Source organism: Lytechinus pictus, chromosome 13 (genome assembly GCF_037042905.1).
Source record: "Lytechinus pictus isolate F3 Inbred chromosome 13, Lp3.0, whole genome shotgun sequence".
In the NCBI taxonomy this organism is placed as follows: Eukaryota; Metazoa; Echinodermata; class Echinoidea; order Temnopleuroida; family Toxopneustidae; genus Lytechinus; species Lytechinus pictus.
The window spans coordinates 24,559,101-24,579,697 of record NC_087257.1 but is presented as its reverse complement, the minus strand read 5'-3'; the positions used below and the strand labels follow the sequence as shown (position 1 = coordinate 24,579,697).

General features: G+C 36.3%; 1 protein-coding gene across 2 annotated transcripts in view; it reads left to right on the top strand.

The window, feature by feature from the left end:
* The window catches only part of LOC129275248 (integrin alpha-6-like), a 56,884-nt gene that overhangs the window by 19,555 nt on the left and 16,732 nt on the right, over positions 1-20,597 (top strand). For both annotated transcript variants that reach the window (XM_064108846.1, XM_064108845.1), the window contains exons 7-22: positions 633-837; positions 2,659-2,767; positions 4,310-4,415; positions 4,955-5,210; positions 6,351-6,452; positions 7,392-7,453; positions 8,070-8,230; positions 9,360-9,515; positions 12,017-12,099; positions 13,862-14,009; positions 15,137-15,235; positions 16,403-16,482; positions 17,410-17,505; positions 18,081-18,180; positions 19,007-19,180; positions 19,660-19,803. In XM_064108846.1, the coding sequence (XP_063964916.1) occupies positions 633-837; positions 2,659-2,767; positions 4,310-4,415; positions 4,955-5,210; positions 6,351-6,452; positions 7,392-7,453; positions 8,070-8,230; positions 9,360-9,515; positions 12,017-12,099; positions 13,862-14,009; positions 15,137-15,235; positions 16,403-16,482; positions 17,410-17,505; positions 18,081-18,180; positions 19,007-19,180; positions 19,660-19,803 (2,081 nt within the window). The remainder of the gene's footprint in view (positions 1-632; positions 838-2,658; positions 2,768-4,309; positions 4,416-4,954; positions 5,211-6,350; positions 6,453-7,391; positions 7,454-8,069; positions 8,231-9,359; positions 9,516-12,016; positions 12,100-13,861; positions 14,010-15,136; positions 15,236-16,402; positions 16,483-17,409; positions 17,506-18,080; positions 18,181-19,006; positions 19,181-19,659; positions 19,804-20,597) is intronic.

The window sequence follows — 20,597 nt, the reverse complement described above, 5'->3', positions numbered from 1 at the left end:
TTGGGACCAAGTAACCACATCTATTGTTTGTCCCAAGGACCTTTGATCGAAAGATCTTGCCAAGAACATAAAAAAAATGGAAAAAAGTAATGCATATTATGTCCCTTTATATTCCTTCAGTATCTACTCTCAGATCATATAAAATTCAGATTTTTTTATTGATCCAAATTAAACAGATAGAAATAGTAAAAGGAAATAATCACTTAAATCTTTTAAATTGGCAATGCGATGGAATCAACAAAATCCCTTTTATTTTATGCAAATTGGCAAATTTTAATTTTGAATCATATCTACCATTTGCTATTCATTTCGGGTGCATTAACTTTGTAGAGAAAAGAACAGTGCAACAAAACAAATGCAGTTGCCAATTTGAAGATTGAAAAGATGATCAAATAAGCCCCTTTGTGAAAATAAGGGGCTCCTTTTTTTAATTGACCCCTTTGAAAGAAATGTCAAATCTGGAGGACTGTAACATAAAGCATAGCAATTGATCATGTGCTAGTTCCTATGATTGTTGCATTGATTGTTGTATGTGGTCAATTATAAAAGTCAGTCTGTGATCAATTACAGAGATTCATGATGTAGGGCCCATCGACACCATCTTCATTTTCACTGTTGTGTTTCGTTACCAGGGTTCTCGGTCGCATCTGCAAAGCTCATGAGTGGCAACGCTCAGACGTACATCGCTGGAGCACCTAGGTCAGAATCCATGGGCGCCGTGCTCACGCTGAAGTCTGAATCGGGCCAAAGCCCCAGCCCCATATACCGTATCGATGCAGAGAAGCCGTCTTCATCGTTTGGTTATGACGTAGCTGCGGCCGATCTGAATGGGGATGGGTAAGTGATGACCTTTCCCTTGAAAGAGAATGCTGATTTTCATTGCTGATCACTTAACGGGATGCTCCGGGCTGGAAATATTTATATCTTAATACATAGAGTAGAATTCACTGAGCAAAATGCCGAAAATTTCATCAAAATCGGACAACAAATAATAAAGATATTGAAGTTTAAAATTTAGCAATATTTTGTGAAAACAGTCGTCATGAATATTTATTAAGTGGGCTGATGATGTCACATCCCCACTTTCGGTTTTCTTATGTTATTACATAAAATCATAATTTTTTCATTATTTCATACTTGTGTGAATAATATTTCTCCCTTATAATGAAATAAATTGCAGCAATAAATGCACTAAATCAGTTGTCAATCCCTTTTTTCTAGTTCTTGGAGGAAAAAATTTGAATAAACCTAATTTCATATAATAAAATACAAAAGAACAAGTGGGGATGTGACATCATCAGCCCACCTAATGAATATTAATGATGACTGTTTTCACAAAATATTTTGCTAAACTTTAAAATTCAATAACTTTATTATTTGTTATCCGATTTTGATGAAATTTTTGCTCAGTGAATTCAACTCTATTTATTTAGCTATAAATACTTCCAGCCCAGACCATCCCTTTAATAACGATGCTTTATTTAATCCAATGAACAAAGTGAGGACAGTATGTGACACAACTCGATTTTCAATTGTCCTCAAGATCACATGCCCTTCAAATTATTTTACCTGGTCCTCCAATTAAACACAAAGAATAGCATTTTAAATTTGATGCACATTATGATCAGTGCATTACCGGTGTGTTGGCTCAGTTGGTCGAGGGTCCGTCTCGCAATCGGGAGGTCGGGAGTTCAAACCCCGGCTGCATGAGACCAAAAAACATTGAAAGATGGTAGTTGCTGCTACCCTTTTTGCGTTTAACAATATAAGGGATAGAACTATGTCGATCTGGTGCCGCACAATGGTTGCCGGGCCAATGATTAATTGGGCAAAACAAATTTTTGGAGGATTTCTGTTTCTGATTTCTGTGTGGAACAATAACAAAAACGAATATTCAGATTATATTATAGAAATGATGCATGCACATGAGTTCATTATGCGATCTATCCTCACTCGAGTTGAGGCTCGGTTCAATCAATTGCACGAAGCTGTTAGGCTGAGTGCAATGGGTTGAACACAGCCTCAACAAGAGTGGATAGGTCACGTAATGGACGAATGACGACATGCATCATTTGGTTTATACCACGACTCTTCTAGATCGTTTTATTTGACAAAATGGAAGAAATAAACATGCATGTACAAAAGAAGATAGAAGTAAAATATATTTGCCTTTGTCCTGCAACTCATTTACTCTGATAACATGATTATTTTCCCCATGTATAAAAGCGGTTGATTTCATTCATTTATGACGCGCTTTGATTCATGAATCTGAGTGCGCACAGTCAGCTTTGTTGATGCGCTTACTTCGATGCGCACAAACACACACACACATTATGTACGTACACACACATGCTCAGTGGTACACACTGAGGGAGAGAGCTCAACCGTGCAATGGAAAAATAAAAAATGCATGGTCGCTGTGCCATGGAAGATAATGTTTCCATGCAGCACAAAATGGATCAAATATTGAAAATCTTTCAACCATTGAAATTAAAAGAATCTTTGTATGAGTTGCATAATTTCAATTATTTCATTAAAAGAGTTTAGTTTGAAGAATATTACTAAGGCACATGATCCTATTACAGGACTCCTACTGTATGATTGATCTAATTTGATCTCAATTTTCTTTCAATTCCATCCTTTCTTTTCAATTTTCAGCTTTGATGACCTCATCATAGGAGCACCTCAGTACTTTTACCGCGACCCAAGCAATATATATGGCGGAAAGGGAGGATGTGTTTACATTTACCTCAACAAGGCTCACGATGTAAGTTGTTTTTAATGTTTTAAGTCTTGCATATTCCCATTTGGTCTACTGTAAATTGGGTCCTTTTCCTACTTTCTGATTAACTCTTATGTCCAGTTGGTCTAATTCTCACATTGTCTACTTATTTCTTTGGTACATCATCATTTCATCTAAACTTATACCTCAGTCACATCTCCCCTACAGCTGCTGACCGGAGAGTCCAAACAACCATTTTAACATCTTTTGTACCAGCTACATATAGGTGGTTTGAATAAACAAATGATTGAAATGGTTGTTTGTGACTCGCCGTACGGCCGCTTTATGCGAAATGTGACTGAGGTATTATAGATTAAAGGCCACCGCACACCTTACGACTGTTCGCGATCCGATTTTGGAACAAATCGCATTTTGCTCATTTTCTGAAAATGTGAATGGAACATATCATTTTATTTGAGGTTAAAATCAATCGAAAGAATACTAATATAACCATTTTGAAAGATTGTAAGCTTTTATTTTGAAGTAAAGGCAAAATTAGTTTCAAATCGTAGCCAATCGTACGACTGCTATGACGTCACTACGACTAGATATTAAATTCGCTTTCTAAGAAGGATGACAGCATAGTCACAAATTTGAACATAGGTATTCGTACGATGATTTAGAACATTGCACAATAAGATATTGCAAGTCTCAATATTAGCATCAAATTCTACTACATTTTATTCTGAATTCGGGTCGCAGACCAGTTGTAAGATGTGCGGTCGCCATTAGTAGCGTTAGATTGAGTGGAGATGAAATGGGTGTAGCCTGACTGGAAATAGCTGGTGGACAAAGCGATGAATGTGCTAAATGGCAATTAGACCAAATGGTTAGTAGAGGAAATGGTTGTGGATCCATCAGCAAATGACCTTTCTATCCATCCTGTTCATTCCATGGACCGTGTTGGCTCAGTGGCAGAATACTTGCCTCGTAAATGGGAGGTCATGGGTTCAAATCTTAGCCAACCCAAACCAGAAACCTAATACCTCAGTCACATTTGCCCTATGGTGGCCGTACCGCTTGTCGAAAACAGTCGTTTAACATGTAATAGATACATATAGGTTGTTTTCGACTTGCTTTATGGTTGCCGTATAGCAAATGTGACTGAGGTATAAATCATGAGATTTTCTGTCTACTTTTCATGCACTCAACTTTTTATAATAGTAAAGGGTAATGATTACATGTTTTTTTTATCATAATATAGAACAGAAAAGGATAAATGCCATATTTTGTGATGACAAGCCTATTTGAAGGCTTGGCTACCACAGATAAAAAAAAGAAGATCTTTTTGTTCTGTTTTTGTTGCCATCCTAGTTATCATCATTCTGTTGGAATCGGGTCTCATTTCTTTAAAACCACCTGAAGTAGACATCATCTATGCATGCATCCCACCTTATAAAGGGGTACCTAATGTTTAGAAATATTAACTTGATAAATAATACTCAACTAAATAACGATTTGATCTTTTGATTTACTTGACAAATGATTTAATTGTGATGGATTCATTCCTCTCTTCTTCTTCAACAGGGTACATTTGATAATGTCGAACCAATCAAACTGTATGGACCAATTGATTCTCTTTTTGGACAAGTCCTTGCAAATATTGGAGATATAAACCTTGATGGCTTTGAAGGTAAGCTTTCACAAGATAACTTGCTATCCTTTCAATTTTTTCAATGAAAAAAATACTGGGAAAGACAAGGGATGGATTGCATAGATTTTGTGATTGATTGTAACTTACTGTCAATGGTGATTGACTTTGAAATCCGTATTTCAAAATAATGATTTGTATTGGCTTTAGAAGTATTTTTACTAAAGTAGTTGACATTGTTGCCAGAATTACCATTAATGGTAAAATTTTGCAATTTTCCTCAACTGATAGGCCAAATTAACATCGCAAGTTCATTTGAATGGATAGGAAAAACTTGAACTAGCAAAAATTTCGTCAAAATAATGGTAATAATGAAAAAAATTGCAGTGTAGAAAGATACTACTCACATTTTAATGCCTCAAACTTACTTTGGAATAATAGAAATATTAATGATTGCATTATTGATGCTCAAACTTACATTGGATTTAGAAAATATTATCATATCATTGAAAGCCCTGAACAAATTGGTGTTAACCCTAAAACCAGCATTTAATTCGAAATCACCCATTTTTCTCTCACAGACATTGCCATCGGTGCACCCTATGAGAACAACGGTCAAGGCGCGGTTTACATCTACCTTGGTCACAGCCAGGATGGCATCAGACAACCGGCCGCTCAGAAGATTACCCCCTCTGATCTACCAATGGGGGTCAACGGTTACCCCTACCCCAACGCATCCTTTGGGTACTCCATCTCGGGCGGTGTCGATCTGGATGGGAACGGGTTCCCAGAGATCACCATTGGTGCCTATGAGGTCCAGCAGATTGCCGTTCTTAGGTGAGTTGATGATTACATCCTAAACCTGCTCTAAAGGGGTGTCGCAGGAATATATTAATAGTATTTTATGTGGCATTTCAACAAAGATTAAGTTTCAAAGAAAATACTTGAGTAGAAAGAGAGAAGGAACAAGGATTTGTATACTACAAGTCCAGGTTGCCAGGGAAAGGAAAAAGTAAAACAAATTACTCTAGCCCAAAAGCTGTCCACCCCGACCTGGACTTGCTTGTAAGGTGACATCCAAGAATAAAAACGCAACCGTAAAATTTACATTTAACAATAATAATTCGGCTAGAAATGAAAATTTTAGGATTATAAGTAGGAGAGCAAGAAAATAAATATTAATAAAATGGGTCAACTTATGAGTAAAGGCGTAAAAATTGTTATTTCATGGTAGACTTAAAATCAATTGCAAAATTTCTGTTGCAATTTTGCTATTGATATCAATTTTAGCTGTAGCGTTCAGTTTAAACTTTTGCTTCAAGAAGTGGATCAGCAATCAATTGTAGGACATCAGGGTCCCGTCTTACAAAGAGTTACGATTGATTGGATGAAACTCAAGTATATGGAAATCCATTAAAGTCAAGGTTTTTTTTTTAAAGCAATTTGCACAATGCCCTTTGAAGACAAAGAAAAGCACACTGAATTTTCAAGAAAACTGTTAATGTTTTAATGTACATCCTATCTAGAAAAGTATTTTTAACAAATATGTTTTAGATGTTGAAGTTGCTGGCTTTACATGGTTGTGGTTGATTGGATCAATCGTAACTCTGTAAGACAGGACCCTGGTTGATTTGGGGAGCGTCTTAGCACCATGTTTGAACGATAAGTCTCCACTTCTTACAAGGATACTGATTTAAATCCTCACAACACTCTTGTAGCACATGGATTCATCAAGGTAAAGCAAATCAAACCGACAACTGCAGCTTTAAATTCTATCTCATCTGAAGCTGATTCTTGAACTGAGATACTTTATTCCCCCCAAACCGCCCCAGACAGGTAACATTTCCATCCGACAACATTATTAGATTTAAACCGTCATGGCAAATCTAAATGAATGAATGCACACAGTTTTGATAAGATTTCTCTTTCACAAAACATAGCAATCATTCACTTTATTTCACTTTTTTTATCCTTTAGAGGGCGTCCTGTGATCAACATTGAAGCTTCACTCACCCTGAGCTTGACTGAGATAGACCCAAATAGCACTAACTGTGTATACTCCAATAGGGATTCCATATGGTAGGTGAAAATCTCTACTTCAAACTTTTTCTTCACCTGGGGGGTGTTTCATTAAAGGTTGTGTCAGTGCGTTTAAATGACAGATGTTATAAGCTACTGTAAATTCTTGCATCTGATTGGCTCAGAGGAAGTTATTCGTTGAAAATAACTGATGAACTCTTTCATGAAGCGCTCCCCTGTTGTAACCTCTCAGTTCTGTATCAAAATAAAGCTATGCCAAGCATATCTCAAACATTTGTGCTGTATGCTGGTGTAAGCTAAAAGTATATTCCAACATATTTTTATATGTGAATTTTCATTGTTAATTCAACTCCTCCAAAAATGAGATGAAACAACAAAATTGAGGAGGGTCCAAAAAAAAAGGATAACACTGAAAAATTTCATCAAATTCAGATGTAATGATATTTTGAAGCACCACTTAATTCCACAGAATGGTAACATGCACAACACATTCATAATAAAAATGACACGTGGGTCCCGTAACACAAAGGTTAGCGATTAATCGTACGCTTGATTTCTACGATTGATTGTACATTGTAGCCAATGGAATCAGTCATAGAAAAATGTTCTACGATCATTGCTAAGCTTCGTGTTACGGGCCACTGATGAGGTCACACGCTCACCAGTACTTGTGCATTGTCCTATTTGAAACATCAATTTGGTTGATTTTAGAACAGAGCAGTTTGTGATTGAATTAGAATAAATTGCAAGAATGATGAAATTATGTTTGTACATTATTGGAGGAAAAAAAAGTATTTGATTAGTTGTGATAAACGGGTCTATGACATCTCTTTGAAATGGTAGATTCAATTAATAATTAAAGCTGTGCTATTTTGCAATTGAGTGTACTTGTGAATATATTCATGTGTGTCTTGAATATTCGCTATTTTAACCCAGCAGATGAATTCAAAAGTACTTTTCTTTTTTCTATCCATAAAGCTTTCAAGTACAGCTGTGCATGTCCTACTATTGCCTTGCACCAGAATTCAATGATCCCATTAGTAAGTATTGTACATCTCTTTTCAATAATTTTATTTCATGTTACTGTTTTATCATGTGAAATAGTATTTTCTAATTAGTCGAAGATTAACTGTTTTTTTCAAATATTCCCAAGCATGGGGGGGGGGGGGGGGGTTTGAATAATTTCATGGCTCTCCCCCTCGGTTTCTGCAGGGTTCCCAGCCCATCAGGGAAAATTATTTCACGTATTTCCAGTCAGGGGAAAATACCTCAAATGAGGGAAAAATCAGGGAATTTTGATCAGCCCATAAGTCGAAAGCACGGTAGTCAGTCAGACTCTGTTATATTTTGTTGCATATCAAAACAACATCCATTGGATGACTGGTTATTTTGGAACTAATTCGTTTTACATTATTATTTTCATACTGAAAATTCATGTTATTTACTGCAACAACTTAGAAAACATGCGAAACTGGGAATGGGTTTAAATAATCATCAGGGAAAAATCTGAATTTTGTATTCTTAAAAAGCTAGGAACCCGTTCTGTGAAAAAAATTAGCTAACAATGGTGTGGTATGGATAATCTTATTTACAATTTATAAGTGAAGGGTTTCATGATGTTGAAGTCGAACATCTCCATGCTTGTGTCTCTTACAGCCATAAACTTCGACATTGAGGCGGAAGGACTCAGACGCAGTAAGGTTCTCAATTCTCGGGTGGTATTCGAGGACAGCGGAATTCATTCTCTGACCAAGCAGACACTCGATATTACAAACGACGATGAGGCGTGCACTCCAAACTACAATGTCGTTCTGAAGGTGAGAAGAATATTGAATCATTGAATAACGCACTCTCAATCAGAATACTCTGGTTTAGTTATCCTCTGTAATGCTTTGAACCCTGAATTCTTTGGCAAGGTCGTGACCCTCACCTTGAATTATATGCAGATATCAAGCTTATCTGCAAAATGAAGAAATACATGACAATTGAAATATATAATCCCCTGTTTTTATGAATCGAGCCCAGCCATGCCAGCAGCACCTTACTCCGCTGGTAACCGGCCTGGCCTGGCTGATGTTGTGTATCTTCCTGTACTAACAATAATCTCAAATTTTTCTCAAAATCACTGCTTTTACGAAAGTAAGGTTCAATTGATAGCTTATGCATAGTCCGTATACGACTCGCTGTGTATAATCGCACAAGCCTCTTTGGTAGGATAGTATATTTAAAATAGAAACCATTTATTGATGAAGTTATAAACTGAAGTTATCGACTGAATATCTCCAAGATGACGTCATTTTTAAAAGGTCACCTGACATCTAAAACCCTTGCTTTTCGAGTTACATGACTTGAAGCCGATATTCCGGCTTTTAGGTTATATGCGCTTTCTTCTGAAGCCTTGGATTAAAAAAGGGAAAGCTCATATCTAATTCCAGTTACACGTGAAAAAGAGGTATCATGATAAAAAAAGACTTTCACCTATTTTCCGATAACAAGATAAATACAATCTAACCAATAGTTCCGAAAACTCAATTGCTTGGAAGAAACCATCTTATTGTAATGGAATTGCACCAAAAATTATGAAATGTACTATTATTTTTGTCAATATGTAGGAATTCCAGAATTGCTTTTCAATTGCTCCATGAGGGTAATTGTGTCCAACCAACATTGGGCAGTTCTTTAGGGCATTTTTATTTATCCAGTGTGATGAAAATTTTGCCCATTCTAAAGTAATTGCTGCTTATTATTAACCTTCCTGGACAATATGCTTCCCATATTGGGTAAAATACTGCCCAAAATTGGTTGGACACATAATCACCCTCCCCTCGTGGTGGTAAAAAAATTCACCCAATATTTTTTACAGTGTAGTTGTAAATCAGTGGCACGTTGTTGCATGAAATGTAAATGCAGTGAAAGTCACTTTATGTTTGTTTTTATTACTCACAGCCCGGCTACACCGACATCTTCCGCCCAATCCCAATCAACCTGACATACTACATACCTGAAGAAGAAGCCATCATGCCGCAGCCCGGTGAGCCCCTCCCCAGCATGACCCCCTTCCCTATTCTTCAGGAAAACACCCAAACAGTACTGATAGAGGAGGTAAGTTAAAAGGGAATCTAATATAATTAAAGTTAAAATGTTGAATACTGAATTCTATAATCCCTATGTATTTTGTACAAGGTCCATCTGTTTCTAGAAGGGAATGGATTAACCTGTTGCCTACTGAGATGGTAGTCACCACTGAATGAAAAAGATATACAGGCAGACCTGCCAACCAGTACGTTTTAGGCGTATTTAGTACGTTTTTTTTATTATTTTTTTTTTTACAAAATCGTAATTTATTATAAAAATCATCTCTATATGTCTCTATTTCATAAAACGTACTCAAATATGGTTATTAGATCAATGTAGTTTCAGGTAACTTGTTTTTTTTTCAATCATTTTGTTAAACCCAGTGTGAAGATATACACATGTTTCAATGTTTCTCTTTTTCATCTGCAAGAGCAGTGCGCATTTTAGCTTGCATGCAGCTTGAGCGTCGCGATGAGCAAGTGCGCCAAGCATTTTATTATAAAATACACTTTTTTGGGGAAAAATACTGTTGTTTTAATCACAGAATACAGTTTTTCATTCCCAGAGGTTGGCAGGTCTGTTAACAGGGCTCAAATTGATTCAAGGCCATGCTCTTTAGATTGGCCTCTATGCTCATCCCATTTGCCTTACATATTTTTGTACCCCTTATTTGTTATGTAGACACATACCCTGTAGGAAAGTGACCTTGCGGTAAAAACCTCAAAATTTAAAGGGATGGTCCAGGCTGGAGATATTTATATCTCAATAAATAAAGTAAATTCACAGAGCAAAATGCTGAATATTTCATCAAAATCGGATAGCAAATAATGAAGTTATTGAATTTTAAAGATTTGCATTATTCCGGTGAAACAGTTCTAGGCATGTCTGTGTGAATATTCATTAGGTTGGCTGATGATGTCATATCCCTACTTGTTCTTTTGTATTTTATGATATGCAGTCCTTCACGTTTATAATTTCGTGGAGCTCAATAAATCGCTCTCCTTATTTTTCTGAGGAGCTCAATTGAGCTCCTCAGAATCGCTCTCCGTGAGGAGCTCAAATCAATTCATTACAATACATGTATGATAAATTGTAGATTTTTCTTAACATTGTATACATGCAGTAGCTGTGTTAGCTATTAATTAATCTGTGGTGAAACTAGGCCTGGATCACGTCAATACGTTTACAAGATGTCGTATGCGCTACTGCTAAAAAAAAAATTGGAAAAAAAAATTGGAAAAAAAAAAAAAAAAAAAAATTGAAAAAAAAAAAATTGCTAAAATTTTACATTTTACATCTTTAAATCCATGAAATGGCCTTCTTTTTTCCATAATACCTTGAAATTACTTTGATTTAGTTGAAAACTATCAGAAAAATGAAGAATATTCACCTCTTTCCCGACTCTGATTTGAACTTACCTCGGTAAATATTGTAGTCCCACATGTAGACTTTCATGGTGCTGCCATGAAAATCTACATATGGGACTACATGGGACTGCAAATATTTACCGAGTTTAAATTAAAATCAGAGTCGGGAAAGAGATTAATATTCTTAATTTTTCTGATAGTTTTCAACTAAATCAAAGTAATTTCAAGGAATTATGGAAAAAAGAAGACCATTTCATAGATTTAAAGATGTGAAATGTGAAATTTTAGCAATTTTTTTTTTCATTTTTTTTTTTTTTTTTTTTTTTTTTAAGGAGCGTGATTTTTTGCTCTCCTTATTTTTTTAAAGGAGCGCGGTAGGAGCGCCGGCGCGATCGCGCTCCTCAAAAATGAAGGTCTGGATATGATATTAGGTTTATTCAAAATTGTTCTACCAAGAACTAAAACAATTGAATTGATAACTAATTAAGTGCATTAGTTATTTATTGCCGCAACTTATTTCATCATAATGGAGACACATCATTTACACATGTATGAAAAGATGAAACATTTATAATTTCATGTAATAACAAGGAAAGTGGGGATGTGACATTAGCCCACCTAATGAATATTCATGACGATGTGCATATAACTGTTTTCATAAAATATTGATAAACTTTGAAATTCAATAACTTCGTTATTTGTTATCCGATTGTGATTAAATTTTCAGCATTTTGCTTTCTGAATTTTACTATATTTATTTAGATATAAATATTTTCAGCCCGGACCATTCCTTTAAGGCCTGATACTGTCATGCAACTAGTATGCAACGGGATTAGGGTTATTTTGTGTACATTTGTGTCGCTGCTTTGTGTCCTATCAGAGTCCCTTTGCATCAGGCTTAAATCTGTGCAAGGATTCTGTGAAATGCACATACACTGTCTAACCAAAGTCACTGCTCATGTATGTATATTTCAGGTACAACCTCACATTTTCATTCCACCTTTACAGCTTGTGATGTTGAAATGTGTCATTTATGACCAATGTAGAAGGCATATCTAAAGTGAAACTCTATCATTATCATCTAAAATGCAGGTAAATTTTTGTCCCCCCCCCCCTTTGACCTTTGCAAGTAATTCTGTTGTATTTTTTTGTTTAATCCAGGTTCATTTCAGCAAAGAATGCGCCAAGGATGATGGAAAGTGTATCACTGATCTCGATGTCAGTGCTTCAATAGATGTTGAAGGGTGAGTCTTTGAACTCTAAGGCCCGTATTCTGAAGTCAGGTTTAAGTTAAACTCAGGGTTAAAGTTGTGGTTTAAGTATGGACAGCCAAAAGTATCATTTTTTTCATTAAGTTGTACGTTTCTTATGTTTGCTGTGCTCTTTCTTGATTCATCGATGGTGAAGACAATCATCCATTTACACTTCTTAGATAATTATGAATGATTTGAGAGCCAAATGAGCTGAAATATTATATACCTACTGTTAGTGATTTATGTAACAATTGGCTGTCCATACTTAAACCACAACTTTAAACCTGAGTTTAAGTTAAACCCGACTTCAGAATACGGGCCTGAGTGGTTCTGTCACACTAACGAACCTGACTCCAAACTGACCAATGTCAAGCCATTGTCGGTAATGCAATAGCTTTTGTCAGTCTGGGGTCTGTTTTGCCTGTGTGATTGTGACATGATCAGTCTCATTTGATTCTACTACAAATAATGATAATAATAGTAATAATAATAGTGATCATAATCATAATGATGGTGATGGTGATGATGATGAGGATGATGATGATGATGGTGATGATGGTGATGATGATGATGATGATGATGATGATGATGATGATGATGATGGTGGTGATGATGATGATGATGGTGATGATGATGATGATTGTGGTGGTGATGATGATGATCATGATGATGGTGATGATGATGCTGATGATGATGATGGTGATGAAGGTGATGATAAAAATAATGCTTATCATGATAAATATATTTACATCAACATTGATAATATTCAGGTTTTATAGTGCTTAATACATCACAAAGACTTCTCTAAAGACTTTACAAATTTAGTTGTATTCATGTATGGTATTCACTGTAAAGAAAAGCCCTATTCTAATGGGGTGGTACAATATGTAAGTCGGACGAGCGTTGGTTTTGTAATCTGATTACCCAGGTTAAATTCAGTTGATTTAAAGCTAAATGAAAGTAGTTGCAGTAAAACACTGATTTCGTGAGAAAGTCTGTAAAACCAAGGTTAAGTATTACTATATCATCGTGGATCGAGATCTGGTAAAGTTACATAAACTGAACTTTGTGAAATCATAAAATCTAAGCTGAAAAAACGATCACACAGAAGATCGCCAACACAGATAGGCACACGTTGGACAGTGTATATTATTATTGCTGTAAAAAAGACCCGATGGAAGTGCCGAAATTCGCACTTATTTTGCTTATTTCTCAGCAATTACACAATTTCTTCCAGAATCCTTTGTATTGACACATAATTTTTATTCATACAAACAGACACTTGGGTGGTCATTATATTGGATTCTGTTAAAAGTCATTTTGAGATTGTTACCACAACTGGCATTTATCTTTAATAGTGCAAAATTGTCACCTGGTAATACCCATTATTATTGTACCTCAGAGAGGGCCTTAGACTGTCAGTCCTCATTTCAATGGCATCTTTTAATTTGAATAGGATGTGAGCTACTTATTGAACAATTCAAGGTTTTTCCAGCATTAAAATTTCAGACAAATTATTGTCTTCTCTACCATAGTGGACTTCCTAATGTCATGCTATGCCCTGCTGTTTGTAAAGCCGTGACTTTGGACTGCACTGTTCAGAAAATGTTTATTTGAATAATAAATTGTAAATAATTATGTAAATATATAATGAATAAGTGATCAATAATGATATGAATAAGGGAGGAAGACAAATCGTAATCACCTTTCAATATTCTCACCTTCATACTTTGACCCTTGACCCCTCTCCCAGTACTCCACCAGTGCTAAGAGTTGGCCAGCAGCTGGAGATCTCCATGAGCGTTAACATCGCCAACCGGGAAGAGGATGCCTACGATGCCAGGCTTGTCATCACATATCCATCCTACCTTGGATTTATATCCCTCTCATCTGATTCACCGGTATGATCATGCATTGTCAAACCTGGGCCCCATCTTACAAGAGTTACGATTGATCCAATTAATCGTAATTCTATGGAAATCCACCAGGGTCATAATTTTTTCTACAGGAAATTTGCACAATGTCTTTTGTAACCAAAGAGAAACACAGTGAATTTTCAAGAAAAAGAAGAATGCATGAATATACATCATCGCTAGAAATTATTGTGAACAAACATGCATAATACATGGTGACGTTGCAGGTCGTCCATATTTGCAATTGCAACTCTTTGTAAGACGGGGCCCAGATCCACCACAGCTATGGAAAGCCAGCAACGTCAATGTCTAAAAAGCATGTTTGTTTAGAATAATTTCTAGATATGATGTACATTCATATATTCATAATTTTCTTGAAAATTTAGTGTGCCTCTCTTTGTTTACAACGGACATCGTGCAAATTCTCTGAAGAAAAAATTATGACATTGATGGATTTCCATACACTTGAGATTGATCGGATCAATCATAACTCTTTGTAAGACAGGGCCCTGTCTTACAAGTAGTTGCGATAGATCCAATCAATCACAACTATGGAAAGCCAGCTATGTCAACATCTTAATATGATGTATATTCATCTTTTCCTTCACATTGCAGTATGCTCCTCTTTGTTGAAAAAAGGACATTGTGCAAATTTCCTCTAGTAGAAATTATGACAATGATGGATTTCCATATAGCTGAGGTTGATCGGACCAATCGTAACTCTTTGTAAGAAGGAACCTTGGGCAGCATTTCACTAAGAGTTTTGTCAGTGGTTTCACCCTTGGATGTTATGAACTACTGAAATCCTTGCATCTGATTGGCTGAGTGCTAATTAGTTGGTGAAAATCACTGACAAAACTTTTCATGAAAGAAGGTTTATTTCAATCTTTGCGAAAGCAATTTCTTCCTGCCGGGTACCCAGTTACTACACCTGGGTGGAGAGTGGCAAATGTAGATAAACACCTTGCCAAAGGACGCAAGTATTGTGGTGGGACTCAAACCCTTGTCCTCATATTTTTTCTTGTTTGTTTTGAGTAATAAGCTCATTCATTTGGTTATTCAACTTTACAAATGCTTTCTTTAAGAAAAACCAACCTGTTGTTATTTCATTGTAGGCAATCACAGCAGCTTGCAATGCTGAGACATTTGAAGAAGGAGCTAATGAAACCAGTATCATCTGTGAGCTTGGAAATCCGTATTCAGCTGGTACAATGGTAAGTGTGAGAATTGTTGATAGTGGGATGAATCAATGGATGGACGGACGGACGGACAGAGAGAAAGAGGGAGGGAGGGAAAGATGGGTGGGTGGGTAAGTGAGTGGGTGGAGTGAGGGAGGGAGGCAGGGGAGGAGATGTGAGAGGGAGGGAGGATCGGTCAAGTTTTTGAGTCCTTAATCGCAAAATAATTTTTGGTCCCCAAATCAATCTTTATTGCTTATCAATCTTTACTCCTACAAGCAATGAATTATTAATCTCAAATCAATGTTAGGTATCAAAATCAAGCAGTCATTTATTACGAAGTCTATGTCAGTCAAAATTAGTCTAAAAATCAGTCAATCATTAATTACAAAATAACTTGAGGTCCCAATATCAATCTGCAATTGACAGTGTGATTTATATGCTTTAGGCCTATAGTCAGAATTTATCTATGAATTACATATTCGCAGTTTAAAAGTGCAATCGATCACAAATTGGTTTCTGGCAACACTCCCCTAAAGTCACATTTAATTCCTGTAATATGTTTGTAAATGAACCGCTATCTTGTGTGCACTAGCCATGGTTTATGTGAATGGTGACAATATTTATATAATATTGACTGGTCTTGAGGGGCAAATCAAATATATTGCCAGCAAAAGAATCATACTGGCCAGAGTCTTTAGACGAGGGCAATATGGGTCTTTTAAGGGCAATATATTTGATGTTCCCCGAAAGAAGGGCAGTCAATATTTTTATTATCATCCAAATCAGATATCTAGAGCAAAAATCATGATAACAGTGATATCTTTTAAGAATAGAGTTCTGTTGTGTCATGATAATATCAGTGTCTAGGCTCTGCACTTTACCATTATGACGTACTTGCAAGCGCCCAGATCCAGCGTTGTCTTTATTATGACGTAGATCGTTGGTGCGCGGAACATTATGAAGCGTATCACTTCATTCGCTTCCTCAAAGGCCCGGATGTGAGACCAGGGAAAATACAAAGGTATATTTTGCGTCGTCTCTGCGTGCAAAGTCAATACACGCATTGAGACCGAGGAAAATACAAACAATATACCTATCCTTTCCTGATATTCAGAAAATGTAGGGCAATACGACTTTGTTAATGACCAGCTCAGATGTCTGATACGGGTGATAATATATATTATTATTGTTGTTTTCCAGGATTCGTTTGTTGTTCGTTATGATGCTTCTAATGTACCCCCTGATGCTGAGGAATTCAACATCACCCTTGTAGCATCCTCGTAAGTTACTTTGATTAATAGCCAACATTTTAAGATTCTAAGCTTAAAATGGTATATGTAGTGTCAAAAGTATTACATGCACAACTTTATTCATTGTAGAAGAACTTAAGATAGAGATTCAAAATCTGCAATGTCTGCCCCCCCCCCTCCTAAAAAAAAAAATGAAGAATTGAATAAATGAATAAATAAATGAGTTCAAATTTAAAAAATTAAACAAAATTAGAAAGAGAAAAGATGGTTGTAAAAATGATTGTGAATCTTTTTTGGGTGAACTTCACGTCTCAATAATTGACAGGAAGATAATGGTAAAATTACTTGCTAAGGTAAAACAATTGTCCAATTAGTCCAAATGTCTATTCTTAAATCTTGAACAAATATATCTAGTTTTTTTACAGAGAACCATGACATATTTAATATTGATAATAGATTTTCGTCTTGGCAGTCACAGTCAAAATCTGTTTATGTATGCAATATCATACCAGTAGTTTTTGCTGTTTCAATTCCCTAATGCTGTTCATATTATCTATAGAAGAAGTAGTAGTAGTAGTTGTAGTGGTGGTAGTAGAAGTGGTAGTAGTAGTAGTGGTAGTAGTAGTGGTAGTAGTAGTAGTAGTAGTAGTAGTAGTAGTAGTAGTAGTAGTAGTAGTAGTGGTAATGGTAGTAGTGGTAGTAGTGGTAATGGTAGTAGTAGTGGTAGTAGTAGTAGTAGTAGTAGTAGTAGTAATGGTAATTGTAGTGATAATGGTAATGGTAGTAGTGGTAGTGGTGGTAGTGGTGGTGGTGGTGGTGGTGGTGGTAGTAGTAGTAGTAGTAGTAGTAGTGGTGGTAATGGTCATAGTAGTAGTAGGAGGAGGACGAGTATCATCATCAGTACTAGAAATGCTGCTGTCATGGTTTTCATTATTCATCTTCAATTATTCTATTCAGAATGGTTGATAATACTGCTGAGGATTCTAATCCTGATAACAACATTAAACGCTTCACCATTGAAGTCGAGAGTATCACCGACATCCTAATCAGCGGGTGAGTTTTTATACTGCAAATCTTTCTTTTGATTTAGCTTTATCAGATGCAGATCAGGGTCCCGTCTAACAAAGAGCTATGATTGATACGATCAACCTCAACTGTATGGAAATCCATCAATATCATAATTTTTTTTGGAAGGAAATTTGCTCATTGTCCTTTTTAAACAAACAGAAGCACACTGAATTTTTAAAGAAAATTATGAACGTATGAATATGTAAACTATCTAGAAAATATTATGAAAAAACATGTATGTCGCTGGCTTTTCATAGTTGTTGATTGCATCAACACAACTCTTTGTAATACGGGGTCTAATAATAATAATTTATTCATCTCATCACACATAATACTACAATCAAATAAGAAATAATGAGATGTCCTCTTGTGCATGCATGGTATTAAACAAAAAAAAAAAGGTCAATATGCCTCAGCCAGCATAAAGAAAATCATCTCATGGGGCTTAGCACACAATCATGACACTATTCCTGGCATCCAACAAATATAGTGTACTAATAATTTAATTTATGTATTTGTATTCATATTTCATTCATTCTTGTTTTGATTCTTGATTACAGTAAAGGACCAGAGCAACTTTACATCAGCGGACAGGTGATCGGAGAAAGTGCAATGACCTACTTTGAAGACATCGGATTGGCTGTCAATCAGGAATGGACGGTAATGGTTTTTAGATATTATTCATTAAAAAAATTACTGTTCTGTTCTTTCATTCATGACACAAGCAGTGGTGTAATCATTTGTAGGTGTATTTTTGTCCTACAATTTTTATCTAAAAGGAATATGAAAAAGTTTTGAGAAAAAAGAAAACTATTTTTTTTTCATTCAGATTTTTTTAATGACACCTACACTGTATCAAAATGATTTATAAGAAGATGTAATGCTAGTTATGATAATAATAACAGTATATTTACCCAGGGTAGCCACTTCAGTTCCGAAAACTGTTCTCCCTGCGGGCCCTGCTATTATTATTACCCCGGCTAAGCTAGGCTACCTATTCGGTGCACACAGCTTTTTGAGGAATTACTTCCTGCCGGTACCCATTTACCTCACCTGGGTCGAGTGCAGCACACTGTGGATGAATTCCTTGCTGAAGGAAACTACTCCATGGCTGGGATTTGAACCCGCGACCCTCTGTTTCAAAGTCCGGAGACTAATCCACTGGGCCACGACGCTCCACAGTTATTGTTGAATAAAGACAAACATACATTATTAGAAATGTTTGGACAACTATGGGGGTTCTTTTCATAATAATTGTGAAACATGTACATTAAAGGCCACCCAAGGGAGAATATAAAATCGGTCTTTATGAAAAGGTGGTTTTTATGCACAGGTTCCTCTAAAATATGTTTCAAAAGGAAATACAATTCAAGGGATGCCAAGCTTACGGTCTTTATAGACAGGTGATCATTCTATCCAGGTGGTTACTAAATCAAGTCTTTGTATGTTCAATGAAGTTATGACATGGCACTAATCATCTTTTCAGATATTCAACGAAGGCCCTGGAGCCGTTAACACTGCGAGAGTGACGATAGACTTCCCCTATGAGGTAGCCAATGGGAAGTGGCTACTCTACCTGACTGAGATGCCATTTGTCAAGGATAACAAGGGATCCTGCAACGTCACACCCGCAGTCTATGTCAATGAACTGGGACTGAGGGTAAGGCTCACAAAGTTTTTTTTGGTGGGGGAGGGTTGGAGGGGGCCTTGAAAGCGACAATTTTGTAAAAATTAAATATGCATAAATTCAGGAGCAAGCACAGAAAATTATAACTGATATGCCATTTGTCAAAGATAACAAGGGAATCCTGTTTTGTCTGCTGTCTGTGCGTGTGAACTAGGATTGAAGTTGATGATGACAAGTCGGCGGGGTGGGGGGAGGCTTGAAATGGGCATTTTTATGATACTACACATGCATGGTGATTCAATTTTCAGGAAAATACTCAGGGGCAATCACACTTTCAAGGAAAAAATTATCTGAAGTAATTTGAATAAAAACTGTATTTCAACAAACTCTTCATAACTCATTACAATGGTATATCAAACAGCCAAAGATAGAAATGTTAACTGTGTAAGGAGTTGTCATTATGATTATAATCATTGATAATATTATCATCATTATCATTTCTTTAACAACAGCCCAAGAATGGAGGTGTTGCTTACACTCCAGTGGGGCCAGATTCAGGAGCAGCAGCAGTACCACAGTCTAGGAAGAGGAGACAAGCTGAAGCTGAAGCCGTCAGTTCAGGTGGAGAAACAACGGCAAGGAAGGACATTACACTGGTGAGTAATAATAATCATGAAGTTAAACTATTCTGTGCCCCATTGCATAAAAGTTACTATCATAGTAACTTTGCTCTCCAATTGTAACTACCATGGTGACAGTGCCAATCAGCTAATCAGAATCTTTTAGTACCAAATATCCCGATACCCTGCCGACTAAATGTCAAGCTTATAATGATAATATTTAGATTAGATTGTGGTATTAGTTTCACTCATCATCCATGACAATTTTCAACATTATTTTTTCAAGCTACAATTAGTTAGGCCCTACATATTTATTCCTCATTTTTTTCTCTGTTTTTCCTTCTTTTTCTACTTCCCCTCTAAAATCCTTCGAAGATCCCTGTCTCTCTTTGTAATTAAGCGCATCAATATACGCGTAGTTGCACGATGCCAGCAACTGTTTGGGGGATACGCCCTACCTGCCACGGGGCCTTCCTATTGGCTAGAAGGGCTCCCACTGGGAACTAACGATGATTTTGATTGGTTTGCTTCCGAAAAGATGGGCGGGAACTTTGAGAGATATCACAGGGAAAATACAGTGTTCAGAATACCGATTTGTGACAATCATAGCGGTGTCACATCTCGGAGAGAAATGACAAAATTTATGACAAAAGTTATGACAGTGTTCCAGAATACCACCCCAGGATTTCAGAGAAGTTACCATTGAATGGCAAAGATACTATAATCAGGGTTCCCACAGTCATGGAAAATCCTGGAAAAGTTTGTGGTCATGGAAAGACAGGGAAAAATCAGGGAATTTGGAAAATTTGTGAAAAGTCATGAAATTTACC